At 51.1% G+C, this 16,534-nt stretch overlaps 1 protein-coding gene across 5 annotated transcripts in view; it reads left to right on the top strand.

Annotated features, from left to right (window-relative positions):
* hspa12a (heat shock protein 12A) overlaps positions 1-16,534 on the top strand; it is a 28,603-nt gene that overhangs the window by 1,250 nt on the left and 10,819 nt on the right. For 2 of the 5 annotated variants that reach the window (XM_029831996.1, XM_029831997.1), the window contains exons 2-7: positions 10,196-10,272; positions 10,726-10,853; positions 11,563-11,749; positions 11,885-11,989; positions 15,209-15,325; positions 16,223-16,394. In XM_029831996.1, the coding sequence (XP_029687856.1) occupies positions 10,196-10,272; positions 10,726-10,853; positions 11,563-11,749; positions 11,885-11,989; positions 15,209-15,325; positions 16,223-16,394 (786 nt within the window). Of the gene's footprint in view, positions 1-10,195; positions 10,273-10,725; positions 10,854-11,562; positions 11,750-11,884; positions 11,990-15,208; positions 15,326-16,222; positions 16,395-16,484; positions 16,500-16,534 lie in introns of all 5 variants that reach the window. The other 3 variants (XM_029831995.1, XM_029831994.1, XM_029831998.1) reach the window with 3 other exon arrangements.

Raw genomic sequence — 16,534 nt, forward strand, 5'->3', positions numbered from 1 at the left:
GTAGATTTTCACTATAAAAGTCTGAATCAGGGTGTCATCAGGTAGATTTTCACTATAAAAGTCTGCATCAGGGTGTCATCAGGTAGATTTTCACTATAAAAGTCTGAATCAGGGTGTCATCAGGTAGATTTTCACTATAAAAGTCTGCATCACGGTGTCATCAGGTAGATTTTCACTATAAAAGTCTGAATCAGGGGGTCATCAGGTAGATTTTCACTATAAAAGTCTGCATCACGGTGTCATCAGGTAGATTTTCACTATAAAAGTCTGCATCAGGGTGTCATCAGGTAGATTTTCACTATAAAAGTCTGCATCAGGGTGTCATCAGGTAGATTTTCACTATAAAAGTCTGCATCACGGTGTCATCAGGTAGATTTTCACTATAAAAGTCTGCATCAGGGTGTCATCAGGTAGATTTTCACTATAAAAGTCTGCATCACGGTGTCATCAGGTAGATTTTCACTATAAAAGTCTGCATCACGGTGTCATCAGGTAGATTTTCACTATAAAAGTCTGAATCACTCTGTTCACTAGAGATTTCCTTGTTATGGGAATGTTTTGTATTCATGTCCGTGTTTACTCCAGATTCTTCCCACAGTTGAAGACTTTATGGGACGAGTGTATAAGTGAATGGTAACAACTCACTAGTTTCTAGGGTGAGTTCTTGCTTCGCACGTGTGGGTGAGACCCACCCAATGTGACCTTGATAGCGAATAAATGGATTTAAATACACAGTGGATGGGTGGACGGATGGGTGGATGGGTGGACGGATGGGTGGATGTATGGATGGATGATGTGTGGGTAGGTGGATGTATGGATGGTGGATGGATGGATGATGGATGGATGATGTGTGGGTGGGTGGATGTATGGATGGTGGATGGATGGGTGGATGGATGATGAATGGATGATGGATGGGTGGATGGATGATGGATGGATGGGTGGATGGATGATGGATGGGTGGGTGGACGGATGGATGGATGATGGATGGTGGATGAATGGGTGGATGTATGGATGGTGGATGAATGGATGATGGATGGGTGGATGGATGATGGATGGATGGGTGGATGGATGATGGATGGGTGGGTGGATGGGTGGACGGATGGTGGATGGGTGGATGGATGATGGATGGATGGTGGATGGGTGGATGGATGATGGATGGATGATGGATGGGTGGATGGATGGATGATGGATGGATGGGTGGATGGATGATGGATGGGTGGGTGGATGGGTGGACGGATGGTGGATGGGTGGATGGATGATGGATGGGTGGATGTATGGATGGGTGGATGGGTGGACGGATGATGGATGGATGATGGATGGGTGGATGGATGGATGATGGGTGGATGGGTGGGTGGATGTATGGATGGTGGATGGGTGGATGGATGATGGGTGGATGGGTGGATGGATGATGGGTGGATGGGTGGATGGTGGATGGATGGATGATGTGTGGGTGGGTGGATGTATGGATGGTGGATGGATGGATGTATTGATGGGTGGATGGATGATGGATGGATGATGGATGGGTGGACGGATGGATGATGGGTGGGTGGATGTATGGATGGTGGATGGGTGGATGGATGATGGGTGGATGGGTGGATGGTGGATGGGTGGATGGATGATGGGTGGATGGGTGGATGGTGGATGGTGGATGGGTGGATGTATGGATGGATGGGTGGATGGATGATGGATGGATGATGTGTGGGTGGGTGGATGTATGGATGGTGGATGGATGGGTGGATGGTGGATGGGTGGATGGTGGATGGGTGGATGTATGGATGGTGGATGGGTGGATGGGTGATGGGTGGATGGATGGGTGGATGGGTGGATGGTGGATGGGTGGATGGGTGATGGGTGGATGGTGGATGTATGGATGGGTGGATGGATGGTGGATGGATGGGTGGATGGGTGGATGGTGGATGGGTGGATGGTGGATGGGTGGATGTATGGATGGTGGATGGGTGGATGGGTGGATGGATGGATGGATGGGTGGATGGGTGGATGGTGGATGGGTGGATGGGTGATGGGTGGATGGTGGATGTATGGATGGGTGGATGGATGGATGATGGATGGATGGGTGGATGGATGATGGATGGGTGGGTGGATGGGTGGACGGATGGTGGATGGGTGGATGGATGATGGATGGGTGGATGTATGGATGGGTGGATGGGTGGACGGATGATGGATGGATGATGGATGGGTGGATGGATGGATGATGGGTGGATGGGTGGGTGGATGTATGGATGGTGGATGGGTGGATGGATGATGGGTGGATGGGTGGATGGATGATGGGTGGATGGGTGGATGGTGGATGGATGGATGATGTGTGGGTGGGTGGATGTATGGATGGTGGATGGATGGATGTATTGATGGGTGGATGGATGATGGATGGATGATGGATGGGTGGACAGATGGATGATGGGTGGGTGGATGTATGGATGGTGGATGGGTGGATGGATGATGGGTGGATGGGTGGATGGTGGATGGGTGGATGGATGATGGGTGGATGGGTGGATGGTGGATGGGTGGATGTATGGATGGATGGGTGGATGGATGATGGATGGATGATGTGTGGGTGGGTGGATGTATGGATGGTGGATGGATGGGTGGATGGGTGGATGGTGGATGGGTGGATGGTGGATGGGTGGATGTATGGATGGTGGATGGGTGGATGGGTGATGGGTGGATGGATGGATGGATGATGGATGGATGGGTGGATGGATGATGGATGGATGATGTGTGGGTGGGTGGATGTATGGATGGATGGATGGATGGGTGGATGGGTGGATGGTGGATGGGTGGATGGGTGATGGGTGGATGGTGGATGTATGGATGGGTGGATGGATGGTGGATGGGTGGATGGTGGATGTATGGATGGGTGGATGGATGGTGGATGGGTGGATGGTGGATGGGTGGATGGTGGATGGGTGGATGGATGGGTGGATGGATGGTGGATGGGTGGATGGTGGATGGGTGGATGGATGATGGATGGATGGTGGATGGTTGATCGATGGATGATAACTTGGATAACTTTAGTGTTTTTCTGTATCCGAGCTGCTTGTTGAGGGAACCTTCTGTCCAGAGGGAACGCTGAGCCGGAGCTGCTTCCTGCCTGGTGTCAGGCTCAGACAGGAGCCATGTGGAGGAGGAGGTCAGAGTGTGGGGGAGTGGGACTCACAGGATGGGGGAGGTGCTTTCCATGGTCCATCAGATAGGAGCTGTTAGAGGGAAGGAGGGAGGGAGACATGAACCCTCTCAGGAAGCCCAGCTCACAGGCAGCATTTAGCATTCTGCACATTCATGGAGCCTCTGGCTCAGCTTTTCTCCACATCTGTGGAAAAGGAAAAGGAATAAACCAGCGTGAGCAGGAGTGGGAAGGGAACGCTTTCACGTTTATTCATGGCTGATCGAGACGTTCCCTTGATCTGAACCTTAGGCCTCTTCACAGCGTGGTCCGGCCCGTTTCCTAGGTGGGGCTCAAATACCATTCTCCTCTCCTGGGTATTTGTTCTATCCTCCTCCTCGCTCACCAGGCACCACATGTGCAGGGAGCAGTTGTGCATCTTTACTTTGCTCTTGTAACAGTGGAACGTGTCCTCAGCCTGGCGTCCTCAGCCTGGCGTCCTCAGCCCGGCGTCCTCAGCCCGGCGTCCTCAGCCCGGCGTCCTCAGCCCGGCGTCCTGAGCCCGGCGTCCTCAGCCCGGCGTCCTCAGCCCGGCGTCCTCAGCCCGGCCTCCTCAGCCCGGCGTCCACAGTCTGGTGTCCTCAGCCCGGCGTCCTCAGCCCGGCGTCCTCAGCCCGGCCTCCTCAGCCCGGCGTCCACAGTCTGGTGTCCTCAGCCCGGCGTCCTCAGCCCGGCGTCCTCAGCCCGGCGTCCTCAGCCCGGCCTCCTCAGCCCGGCGTCCTCAGCCCGGCCTCCTCAGCCCGGCCTCCTCAGCCCGGCGTCCACAGTCTGGTGTCCTCAGCCCGGCCTCCTCAGCCCGGCGTCCTGAGCCCGGCGTCCTCAGCCCGGCGTCCTCAGCCCGGCGTCCTCAGCCCGGCGTCCTCAGCCCGGCGTCCTCAGTCTGGCTTGGTTCCTTCACACCTGTGCTGTCATGCACACGGTCTGTTTAGCTCCACCTTCAGTGCTTTAGCTTTCCCATCAGCTAACAAAGCCAGTGAGGGCTGCTGGGTTTCTCCTGGAGGAGCTGACATGTAAAACAAGTGAGCTCCGTGTCTGTAGGTCTCCCTCCATCAGCTGCTGCTGCTAAAAGACTCAAAATGAAATTCGAGATTTGTGTCTTACTTCCTGGTGCTCGTAGTGATGAAGGGATGATTATTGACGTGAAAGTCAGCACAAGGCTGATCTATTTTGGACTAGTCTGGGTTGAGAGGCCTTTCCCCCACACTGGGGGCGGTGTGGGTGCAGCTCCTGTTGTTTCCACCACAGATAAGCAGGAAGGAAGACCATTGTTCCGCCAGGCCTTTAAAGCTGTTCCTGAACAGAAGCCCTCTGCCCTCCCCCGGACCCTGGTGCTGCTGCTGTGGGCCTCGCTATGGAAGTGATTGTGTTAGCTACACCATGAAGCACTGCTCAAAAATGTGAACCCAAACCTCTGAGCAGAAATCGGAATTCTTTGGACCAAAGCTCCTAATAGAAACCAGAACTCTAGAATCAATCATTTGGTTTTCAAATAAATGGCAGATAGTGTATTTACCAAGAGATTGGCTGCTAAAATTCTAAAAGAGAATAAACAGACAACTTTGGCAGGGTTGGGGTGTTGGGGTCCCCAGGCTGCTAATGTGGTTGGGGTGTTGGGGTCCCCGGGCTGCTAATGTGGTTGGGGTCCCCAGGCTGCTAATGTGGTTGGGGTGTTGGGGTCCCCAGGCTGCTAATGTGGTTGGGGTCCCCAGGCTGCTAATGTGGTTGGGGTGTTGGGGTTCCCGGGCTGCTAATGTGGTTGGGGTCCCCAGGCTGCTAATGTGGTTGCGGTCCCCAGGCTGCTAATGTGGTTGGGGTCCCCAGGCTGCTAATGTGGTTGGGGTCCCCGGGCTGCTAATGTGGTTGGAGTGTTGGGGTCCCCGGGCTGCTAATGTGGTTGGGGTCCCCAGGCTGCTAATGTGGTTGCGGTCCCCAGGCTGCTAATGTGGTTGGGGTCCCCAGGCTGCTAATGTGGTTGGGGTCCCCGGGCTGCTAATGTGGTTGGGGTGTTGGGGTCCCCGGGCTGCTAATGTGGTTGGGGTGTTGGGGTCCCCAGGTTGTGGCTCATTAGCAGCCTACAGTCATGGCGACGGCGATGGTGGACTCCTTGTGTTGGCGCTGGAGCGAGGAGCCCAACCTGTTGTTCCAGTGGTGAAGGTTCTGACGGCCCTGCTAGAGGTTTAGAGCAAGACCACTTTGTTTTCGAGCCTTATGAAAAATGCTGTAACATCATAATGCTGTCTCGTGCATTATGATGCATGACCTTTGAACTTGTAGATGCCATTTTGATTGTTACTGGAGCACCTGCAGAGGAACAGCCTGTTTGAGATGTTTCAGTCAGGCTTTAGAGCTCATCACAGCACAGAAACAGCACTTCTTAAAGTTACTAATGATCTTCTCATAGCTTCCGATCATGGACTGGTCTCTATGCTGGTTCTGCTGGACCTCAGTGCTGCTTTTGATCCAGTTGATCACAGCATCCTGTTACATAGACTGGAACATGTGATTGGGATTAAAGGGACAGCACTAGACTGGTTTAGATCAGATTTATCTGATAGATACCAGTTTGCTCATGTCCATGGAGTTCCCTCCTCATACAGTAGGGTGAGCCATGGAGTTCCTCAAGGTTCCGTACTCGGACCAATCCTCTTCACATTGTACATGCTTCCCTTAGGGAACATTATTCGGCAGCATGGGATAAATTTTCATTGTTATGCTGATGACACTCAGCTTTATTTATCCATGAAACCAGAGGAGACAGAGAAGTTAGTGAAGCTCCAGACCTGTCTTAAAGACATAAAGTCCTGGATGTCTTCAAATGTCCTCCTTAACCCAGGAAAAACTGAGGTCATGGTGTTTGGTCCTGAACCTCTCAGGGACAGATTAGATCACATGATCACTCTAGATGGTATCTCATTAACATCTAGTCTCTCTGTGAGGAATCTAGGAGTAACTTTTGACCAAAATCTCTCCTTCAACTCACACATTAAATTAGTCTCTAGAAGTGCCTTTTTTCACTTGAGGAACATCACAAAGATCAGGAAGCTACTGACCCACCATGATGCTGAAAAGTTAGTCCAGCATTTGTTACTTCCAGGCTGGACTATTGTGATTCTTTATTATCAGGGTGTCCAAACAACTCTTTAAGAAGCCTCCAGCTGATCCAAAATGCTGCAGCCAGAGTTCTGACAGGTATTGACCACAGAGGTCACATGACTCCCGTACTGGCGTCTCTTCATTGGCTGCCCGTTAAATTTAGAATAATTTTTAAACCCTTCTTCTGACCTACCAGGTCCTCAGAGGCCTAGCTCCATCCTACCTGGAGGAGCTAGTGACACCTTACCAGCCCAATAGACCGCTCCGCTCTGAGAATGCTGGTCTACTTGTGGTTCCCAGAGTCTCTAGGAGTAGAATGGGGCCGAGCATTTAGCTACCAGGCCCCCCTGCTATGGAACCAGCTCCCTGTCCAGGCCCCCCTGCTATGGAACCAGCTCCCTGTCCAGGCCCCCCTGCTATGGAACCAGCTCCCTGTCCAGGTACGGGAGGCTGACTCCATCGCTACTTTTAAGATCAGACTTAAAACCTTCCTCTTTGAAAAAGCTTACTGTTACTAATTCAGTAGTTCCAGCTACTATCATAGACAGACAGATTATCATACTTAGGGGGTCGTCTATACCATTAGGTCACATCTTAGCTATGCTGTTATAGGCCGAGGCTGCCGGGGTCCGGAAACATGATCACCTGACAGGCCTCTGTCACCCCACTGGGTCATGGTCTCCTCTCCTCTCCTCTCCTCTCCCTCCTCTCCTCTCCTCCTCTCCTCTCCTCTCCTCTCCTCTCCTCTCCTCTCCTCTCCTCTCCTCTCCTCTCCTCTCCTCAGGCCCTGGAATTCTGTAAAGCACCTTGAAACAATTTTGATTGTAAAAGACGCTATATAAATAAAGATTGATTTGACGGCTACTTCCTCTCTCTTGGTAGTTGGCAAGCCACATACTGGTGCATTACCACCACCAACTGATGAGGCGTGTGGATTTTCACACCAAAACACCACCAGAGCATTCTGGGATTTGTAGTATTAGCACATGCGCTTTAAGCGGTAATACCGGCGGGCCAGCTCTAATAGTCAATTGGTATGGCTGCACGGGCCAAATATAATTACATTGCGGGCCAAATTTGGCCCACGGGCCAGAGTTTGGCACCTATGGTCTAGAGACAATGTTGATTGTAACAGACGTTGATAAATAAAGATTGATTTGATTTGATTGGACGACAGGACAGGAGCCCAAAGGGCGACAAGCAACAGCGTGCAGCTGCTTGAAGAGGCGTGTGCTGGGGTCACTGCTGGGGTCACTGCTGGGGTCACTGCTGGGGTCACTACTGGGGTCACTGCTGGGGTCACTACTGGGGTCACTGTTGGGTCACTGCTGGGGTCACTGCTGGGGTCACTGCTGGGTCACTGCTGGGGTCACTACTGGGGTCACTGCTGGGGTCACTACTGGGGTAACTGTTGGTGTCACTACTGGAGTCACTGCTGGGGTCACTGCTGGGTCACTGCTGGGTCACTGCTGGGGTCACTGCTGGGGTCACTACTGGGTCACTGCTGGGGTCACTGCTGGGTCACTACTGGGGTCACTGCTGGGGTCACTACTGGGTCACTGCTGGGTCACTACTGGGGTCACTGCTGGGTCACTGCTGGGTCACTGCTGGGGTCACTGCTGGGTCACTGCTGGGTCACTGCTGGGTCACTGTTGGGGTCACTACTGGGTCACTGCTGGGGTCACTACTGGGGTCACTGCTGGGTCACTGCTGGGTCACTGCTGGGTCACTGCTGGGGTCACTGCTGGGGTCACTACTGGGGTCACTGCTGGGTCACTGCTGGGGTCACTACTGGGGTCACTGCTGGGTCACTACTGGGGTCACCGCTGGGTCACCGCTGGGTCACTGCTGGGGTCACTACTGGGGTCACTGCTGGGTCACTACTGGGGTCACTGCTGGGTCACTGCTGGGTCACTGCTGGGGTCACTGTTGGGGTCACTACTGGGTCACTGCTGGGGTCACTACTGGGGTCACTGCTGGGTCACTGCTGGGTCACTGCTTGGGTCACTGCTGGGGTCACTACTGGGGTCACTGCTGGGTCACTGCTGGGGTCACTACTGGGGTCACTGCTGGGTCACTGCTGGGTCACTGCTTGGGTCACTGCTGGGGTCACTACTGGGGTCACTGCTGGGTCACTGCTGGGGTCACTACTGGGGTCACTGCTGGGTCACTACTGGGTCACTGCTGGGGTCACTGCTGGGTCACTGCTGGGGTCACTACTGGGGTCACTGCTGGGGTCACTACTGGGGTCACTGCTGGGTCACTGCTGGGTCACTGCTGGGGTCACTGCTGGGTCACTGCTGGGGTCACTACTGGGGTCACTGCTGGGTCACTACTGGGGTCACTGCTGGCTCACTGACAGCTCCTGGCAGAACACTTCCATTAGAGGAGTCCCAGGAAACCTGTTTTCATTCCCACTTAGACTAATTGATGTGCGCAGCACCTCATCCTTTCACCAACATGCTCTTGTGGCTTAGGAAGAGTCACTTAGGGGAACAGATGAAATGTGAACAGGAAGTCAGTGCCCCTGCTGAGAGGAGGGCCAACAGGAGCCTCCTCATCCTCCTACCTTTAGACTTTGGCGCCACGTTGGAATTTGTTCCACGTCTCAGTTTACTTGCAGCAGAACAAGTCAGATCACTGACGAGAAGGTGTCCTGTTCTTCAACACTAGGTGGCGATATTGGTTTTAATATTTCACCCCCCACTTTAGGGAACCTAATAAAGAACTGGAGTCAGGAGGCAGAGCATCATCTCCACCAACATCTCCAGCTTTGTTAATCTCGTACGTAATGTACGCTTGTGCAGAGAGGATACACACTCTCCTTGTTGTCATGGTGATTTGGAAGGCCACATGCTAACGCTGCCTTTCTTTTCCACACCGACATTGAGTTCAGCCGTTATTTCACTGGTGAAGAACTTGGTATAAAGCTGGGCTGGAGCCGCGGCGTCCGACACGTCGCAGCTCTGCAGGTGATATTGGTCCAGCCGAGACGTCCGAGACGTCCGAGACAAGAAGTAGCTTTTTATTTGATGAAGAGGACAGACAGGAGGAAGGTCTTCTGCGGGGTCAGGGTTGAGGTCACGCTCGGTGGCACCGTCCTAGTTTAGAGACCACAGCTGAAGTAGGTCACAGGGACACATCATGTATCTCCCACCGAGCTCGTTGGCTACAAACGCCGGTGCTTGGTTGAGCGTCAGAACGCTCCGAAGGCGTCGGGCCGTGTTGGCAGCTTTATTCCTGTATTGAGATTTGCATGAGAGCTTCGGCCGTTGCAGAGGTGATTTGGGCTCCCGGGGCTGCAGAGACACTGATGGGATTCTGGTTCGGTGTTTTGTAGCCACAGGCGGTCTGTAATTCTGCACCGTAATTGCCTGGCAAAGCGTTTTATGGTCCTTCAGACCACTCATCCACTCTGTAGGGGTGGACTGGAGAAAAGGGCGAGGCAGGCAGGAAAATGGGATGGATAACATGACGTCCTGCTGTGGAACAATTCTGCCAGACACTTACAATATGTTGAGGGAGCCTTATTGTTGTGAGCGCTCTGTGGAGGCTATTAAGGCAAACTAATGAAAAGGACGGGAGCAAACAGACAGACGAGCCTGACGTGAATGGAAATGTCACCACCTTTTAAAAGCAATCATTCTGGAGATGGAAAGGAGCCAGCTTTTCAGGTCCTGGCAACAATGCTGGCTTCCCCTTCTGTCCAAAGCGCTCATGACTGCAGCTCCACAGAAACCATCCGTGTGCTGGTCAGACTGGACCATCGGGCCACCTGGAGCTTCCTGAACTGGTGCTGAGTCAGGTTCTACCTGTGCTCCCTCACATGAATGTGGCCAGAGGAATGTGGCCCCTGCTGGGCCCCCTGTTGCTGCCATTGTTGAGGGCTTTGACTCGAGCATGTGTGTGTCCCTTTGACAGATGCAGAGGCTAACCCTTCTCCAGCCAAGAGCATCGGGGACCCAGGGATTACTCCGCTCTCTCCGTCACACACACAGGTTGGTTCTTCTTCTGCAGACACTCTTTTCCTGCCAGCTGCAGCTTGACTGAGCTCAAAGGAGCTGCTGGTCAAAATACTGCGGATTCCTATAGTTCCTGAAGGCATCACGACTGGAAGTGCTGCCCGCCTTCCTCGCTGGCCGCCTGCTTACGTAAGAGAGTGTGAGGCCCGGTGCAGGTTTGACCCGATTGGTTCACTGCTGCAACACAGCAACAACACACACTTACAATTCAACACACACTCTCCTTATCTCCTGTAAAATCTCTCTGTCACCTTTTATTGTGTCTGTCATGGTGTGCAGCTGTAGTCCAGGACCCTGGGCCCTTTGATCTTCTGCTGATTGTTGCTTATCTGGTCCTTGTTGCTGCTCCTTCTCTGAACTTCTTTGATATTTAGTGTTTAAACACAACGGCTGTAGTTGGATGGTATCTGTGTGAATGTGTGTGCACAGCAGGATGAGACCGAGCAGATGCCTTCAGGGCCGTCCTTCGTGGTGGTCGTGGCCATAGACTTTGGCACCACGTCCAGTGGGTACGCCTACGCCTTCGCCAAGGAGCCGGAGTGCATCCATGTGATGAGGTAGGCTTCTAAGGGCTTCAGCCGTCCTCTGAACTTTCAGGGACGCACCAGAGACCAATCAAAGAACCAAACAACCACCTTTTCTGACTCTTATACGCTTATTTTCCTGCACTGAAACGGACTCCCAAAAGGTGATGTTGTCCTACTGCTGTGGTCGAACCAACCCACCAGGTTCTCCTCACTTTAGACAATTCCACCACGCGAATATCCTGAGTACATCCAGCATTTTCCATGTGGACCTTTGCTTTTGAAGGTTCTGAGTGGCCTCGTCCCTCCATTGAAGGACTTTATATGTAAAGCAACAAAGAAAAGAGTAGAGCAAGTGAAGAGACTGTCATAGAGACCCGGTGCCGGACTAAATCTGGCCCGATGGTGGGATGCACCACCACTTCCTGTTGGGAACTGTGACAACTGCTCCAAGAACCAGTGGTCCTGGACCCACCCATCAGTCCCTGGTCCATGGTTCCCACCTGGCTGTTTTGAGTTTACTCCTGATTCCAGCGTTCTCCCCCGTGATATTCCTGTTGTCATGCTTGCTGCCTCAGGACAGCAGGTTCATTGTAGCTATTGTGCTAACGAGCTATTGTGCTAACGAGCTTAATGCTGCCATGTTGATCAGCGCTCACTGTCCTGAGCCTCTGCTATCGTTAAAGGTCCAGTCTCAAAGGTGTTTTATGCAAGTACAGAAGACGCGCTTGTCTTTATCCAGGCGGTGGGAAGGCGGGGACCCTGGCGTGTCCAATCAGAAGACTCCAACCACGATCCTGTTGACTCCAGACAGGAAGTTCCACAGTTTTGGTTATGCAGCCCGTGACTTTTACCACGACCTCGACCCCAGCGAGTCCAAACTCTGGCTTTACCTGGAGAAGTTCAAGATGAAGCTGCACACTACTGCAGTGAGGGAGAGCACTTCTGCACACACACACACACACACACACACACACACACACACACACACACACAGCATTTGTGTTGTGCTGAGTGTTATTACAGGCCTCTCCTCTTGTGTAATAACCTATATGTGCTTGCAGAACCTGTCCATCAACACGGACCTCCACGCAGCCAATGGCAAGCGAGTGAAAGCTTTGGATATTTTTGCGTATGCGCTGGCCTTCTTCAAAGAGCAAGCCCTAAAGGTAGGCTGGTACCCTGACCCTGACCGTAACCCTGACCCTAACCCCTAACCCTGACCCTGACCCTGACCGTAACCCTGACCCTAACCCCTAACCCTGACCCTGACCCTGACCCTGACCCTAACCCTAACCCTAACCCTAACCCTGACCCTAACCCCTAACCCTGACCCTAACCCCTAACCCTGACCCTAACCCCTAACCCTGACCCTGACCCTGACCGTAACCCTGACCCTAACCCCTAACCCTGACCCTGACCCTGACCCTAACCCTAACCCTAACCCTGACCCACACCACCACCAGTGCTGGTGGCATCACCTGGCCTGACGGAGCTCCGTCCTCATTTAGAGCGGATCAGCAGGAGTAATAACGCTCATTTAGAGCGGATCAGCAGGAGTAATAACGCTCATTTAGAGCAGATCAGCAGGAGTAATAACGCTCATTTAGAGCAGATCAGCAGGAGTAATAACGCTCATTTAGAGCAGATCAGCAGGAGTAATAACGCTCATTTAGAGCAGATCAGCAGGAGTAATAACGCTCATTTAGAGCAGATCAGGAGGAGTAATAACGCTCATTTAGAGCAGATCAGCAGGAGTAATAACGCTCATTTAGAGCAGATCAGCAGGAGTAATAACGCTCATTTAGAGCAGATCAGCAGGAGTAATAACGCTCATTTAGAGCGGATCAGCAGGAGTAATAACGCTCATTCAGAGCAGATCAGCAGGAATAATAACGCTCATTTAGAGCAGATCAGGAGGAGTAATAACGCTCATTTAGAGCAGATCAGCAGGAGTAATAACGCTCATTTAGAGCAGATCAGCAGGAGTAATAACGCTCATTTAGAGCAGATCAGCAGGAGTAATAACGCTCATTTAGAGCGGATCAGCAGGAGTAATAACGCTCATTCAGAGCAGATCAGCAGGAATAATAACGCTCATTTAGAGCAGATCAGCAGGAGTAATAACGCTCATTTAGAGCAGATCAGCAGGAGTAATAACGCTCATTTAGAGCGGATCAGCAGGAGTAATAACGCTCATTCAGAGCAGATCAGCAGGAATAATAACGCTCATTTAGAGCAGATCAGGAGGAGTAATAACGCTCATTTAGAGCGGATCAGCAGGAGTAATAACGCTCATTTAGAGCACATCGGCAGGAGTAATAACGCTCATTTAGAGCAGATCAGCAGGAGTAATAACGCTCATTTAGAGCAGATCGGCAGGAGTAATAACGCTCATTCAGAGCAGATCAGCAGGAGTAATAACGCTCATTTAGAGCAGATCGGCAGGAGTAATAACGCTCATTTAGAGCAGATCAGCAGGAGTAATAACGCTCATTTAGAGCAGATCAGCAGGAGTAATAACGCTCATTTAGAGCAGATCAGCAGGAGTAATAACGCTCATTTAGAGCAGATCAGCAGGAGTAATAACGCTCATTTAGAGCAGATCAGCAGGAGTAATAACGCTCATTTAGAGCAGATCAGCAGGAGTAATAACGCTCATTTAGAGCAGATCAGCAGGAGTAATAACGCTCATTTAGAGCAGATCGGCAGGAGTAATAACGCTCATTTAGAGCACATCGGCAGGAGTAATAACGCTCATTCAGAGCAGATCAGCAGGCGTAATAACGCTCATTTAGAGCAGATCAGCAGGAGTAATAACGCTCATTTAGAGCGGATCAGCAGGAGTAATAACGCTCATTTAGAGCAGATCAGCAGGAGTAATAACGCTCATTTAGAGCAGATCAGCAGGAGTAATAACGCTCATTTAGAGCAGATCAGCAGGAGTAATAACGCTCATTTAGAGCAGATCAGCAGGAGTAATAACGCTCATTTAGAGCAGATCAGCAGGAGTAATAACGCTCATTTAGAGCAGATCAGCAGGAGTAATAACGCTCATTTAGAGCAGATCAGCAGGAGTAATAACGCTCATTTAGAGCGGATCAGCAGGAGTAATAACGCTCATTTAGAGCAGATCAGCAGGAGTAATAACGCTCATTTAGAGCAGATCAGGAGGAGTAATAACGCTCATTTAGAGCGGATCAGCAGGAGTAATAACGCTCATTCAGAGCAGATCAGCAGGAGTAATAACGCTCATTTAGAGCAGATCAGCAGGAGTAATAACGCTCATTTAGAGCGGATCAGCAGGAGTAATAACGCTCATTTAGAGCAGATCAGCAGGAGTAATAACGCTCATTTAGAGCAGATCAGGAGGAGTAATAACGCTCATTTAGAGCAGATCAGGAGGAGTAATAACGCTCATTTAGAGCAGATCAGCAGGAGTAATAACGCTCATTTAGAGCAGATCAGCAGGAGTAATAACGCTCATTTAGAGCAGATCAGCAGGAGTAATAACGCTCATTTAGAGCAGATCAGCAGGAGTAATAACGCTCATTTAGAGCAGATCAGCAGGAGTAATAACGCTCATTTAGAGCAGATCAGGAGGAGTAATAACGCTCATTTAGAGCAGATCAGCAGGAGTAATAACGCTCATTTAGAGCAGATCAGGAGGAGTAATAACGCTCATTTAGAGCAGATCAGCAGGAGTAATAACGCTCATTTAGAGCAGATCATCAGGAGTAATAACGCTCATTTAGAGCGGATCAGCAGGAGTAATAACGCTCATTTAGAGCAGATCGGCAGGAGTAATAACGCTCATTTAGAGCGGATCAGCAGGAGTAATAACGCTCATTTAGAGCAGATCGGCAGGAGTAATAACGCTCATTTAGAGCAGATCAGCAGGAGTAATAACGCTCATTTAGAGCAGATCGGCAGGAGTAATAACGCTCATTTAGAGCAGATCAGCAGGAGTAATAACGCTCATTTAGAGCGGATCAGCAGGAGTAATAACGCTCATTTAGAGCAGATCAGCAGGAGTAATAACGCTCATTTAGAGCAGATCAGCAGGAGTAATAACGCTCATTTAGAGCAGATCAGCAGGAGTAATAACGCTCATTTAGAGCAGATCAGCAGGAGTAATAACGCTCATTTAGAGCAGATCAGCAGGAGTAATAACGCTCATTTAGAGCAGATCAGCAGGAGTAATAACGCTCATTTAGAGCAGATCAGGAGGAGTAATAACGCTCATTTAGAGCAGATCAGCAGGAGTAATAACGCTCATTTAGAGCAGATCGGCAGGAGTAATAACGCTCATTTAGAGCACATCAGCAGGAGTAATAACGCTCATTTAGAGCAGATCGGCAGGAGTAATAATGCTCTTCTCCCTGCAGGAGCTGAGCGATCAGACGGGCAGCGAGTTTGACAACAACGATGTGAGATGGGTGATCACAGTTCCTGCCATCTGGAAGATGCCAGCAAAGCAGTTCATGAGAGAAGCAGCTTATAAGGTGGGAGAACAAAGATCTCTGCTCCACCAACTGACTCTTCCCATCATCACGACATCACTGACACAGGCAGGACGGCTGCTGATGCCCCCCCCAATACCCAGAACCCCCCGACACCCTTCAGGACCCCTCAGTGTCTGTCTGTCTGTCTGTCTGTCTGTCTGTCTGTCTGTCTGTCATCTATCATCCATCATCTATCTATCCATCCTGCAGTACCACCGTTATCCACCGGGGCTCTAGAAAGCCCTTTTTCCATCCACTCCAATATATTCAATCATGAACTGTGGTCACTCATACATGTCAGCGTCTAAATTTCATCATTCTAAAATTGTTATTGAATGAGCTAATCACCTAGAACCCCCCCAAGAATAAGCCTGTAGCCTGGGACAGTGTCAGTGTGATGACGATAATTGTGTGATCTACGTCTTTTCTCTCCTCTGCCTGTCCTCCCCCCTTCTTCTCCACATTTGCCCATTAACAGGAGGCCGCCCCCCCCTCCTGTTAATGGGCAGCTTTTCCTGGGATTCTGTGACGCTCCTCGAGACCATTTGGGTTTTAGCAGACGCTCAGAAATAAAGATGAACTGAATTCCAGCCTTTTCATCCACCATCAGAACGGAACTTAATTTGAAGCTTTGGTGTTGAGACGACTTTGTTTTCTGATTCTTTCCAGCCTCATTATTCCCTATCCAAGTAGAATGATTCGATCAGGTGGATGAGGGTTCTTCACTGGTGGAGTATTGTGTTTTCCTGCACTGCTTCACTTTGGAACAGAAACCGTGACCCCCTGTGTGGACCCAGCAAAGACGCTGTGGCGCGCGCGTGTGTGTGTGTGTGTGTGTGCGTGTGTAAGGCTCCATTGGCAGCAGCCTCTATTGTGACCGACGGCGTCTCCTTGCAGGCTGCTCTGGCGTCTCGGGACGCCCCAGAACAGCTGATCATCGCCTTGGAACCAGAGGCAGCTTCAATCTACTGCCGGAAGCTGCGCCTGCACCAGATGGTGGACCTGGGGACCCAGACCACCCACAATGACCTCGGTACCAATGACAATGTGGGAAGTGGAATGACTCAAGGTAACTTCAGTCCTGCCTGGGATCTTTCCGCCATTTCTCCGTCGACAACGCCAATAATGACATTTTTATCACGCTTATCTTCGTTCCCAGTGTCTCCAAGTCCTGGTAAACACTGTTTCCTAAATACTCAGAAAACGCAT

This window comes from Takifugu rubripes, unplaced genomic scaffold, assembly GCF_901000725.2.
Source record: "Takifugu rubripes unplaced genomic scaffold, fTakRub1.2, whole genome shotgun sequence".
Taxonomy (NCBI): Eukaryota; Metazoa; Chordata; class Actinopteri; order Tetraodontiformes; family Tetraodontidae; genus Takifugu; species Takifugu rubripes.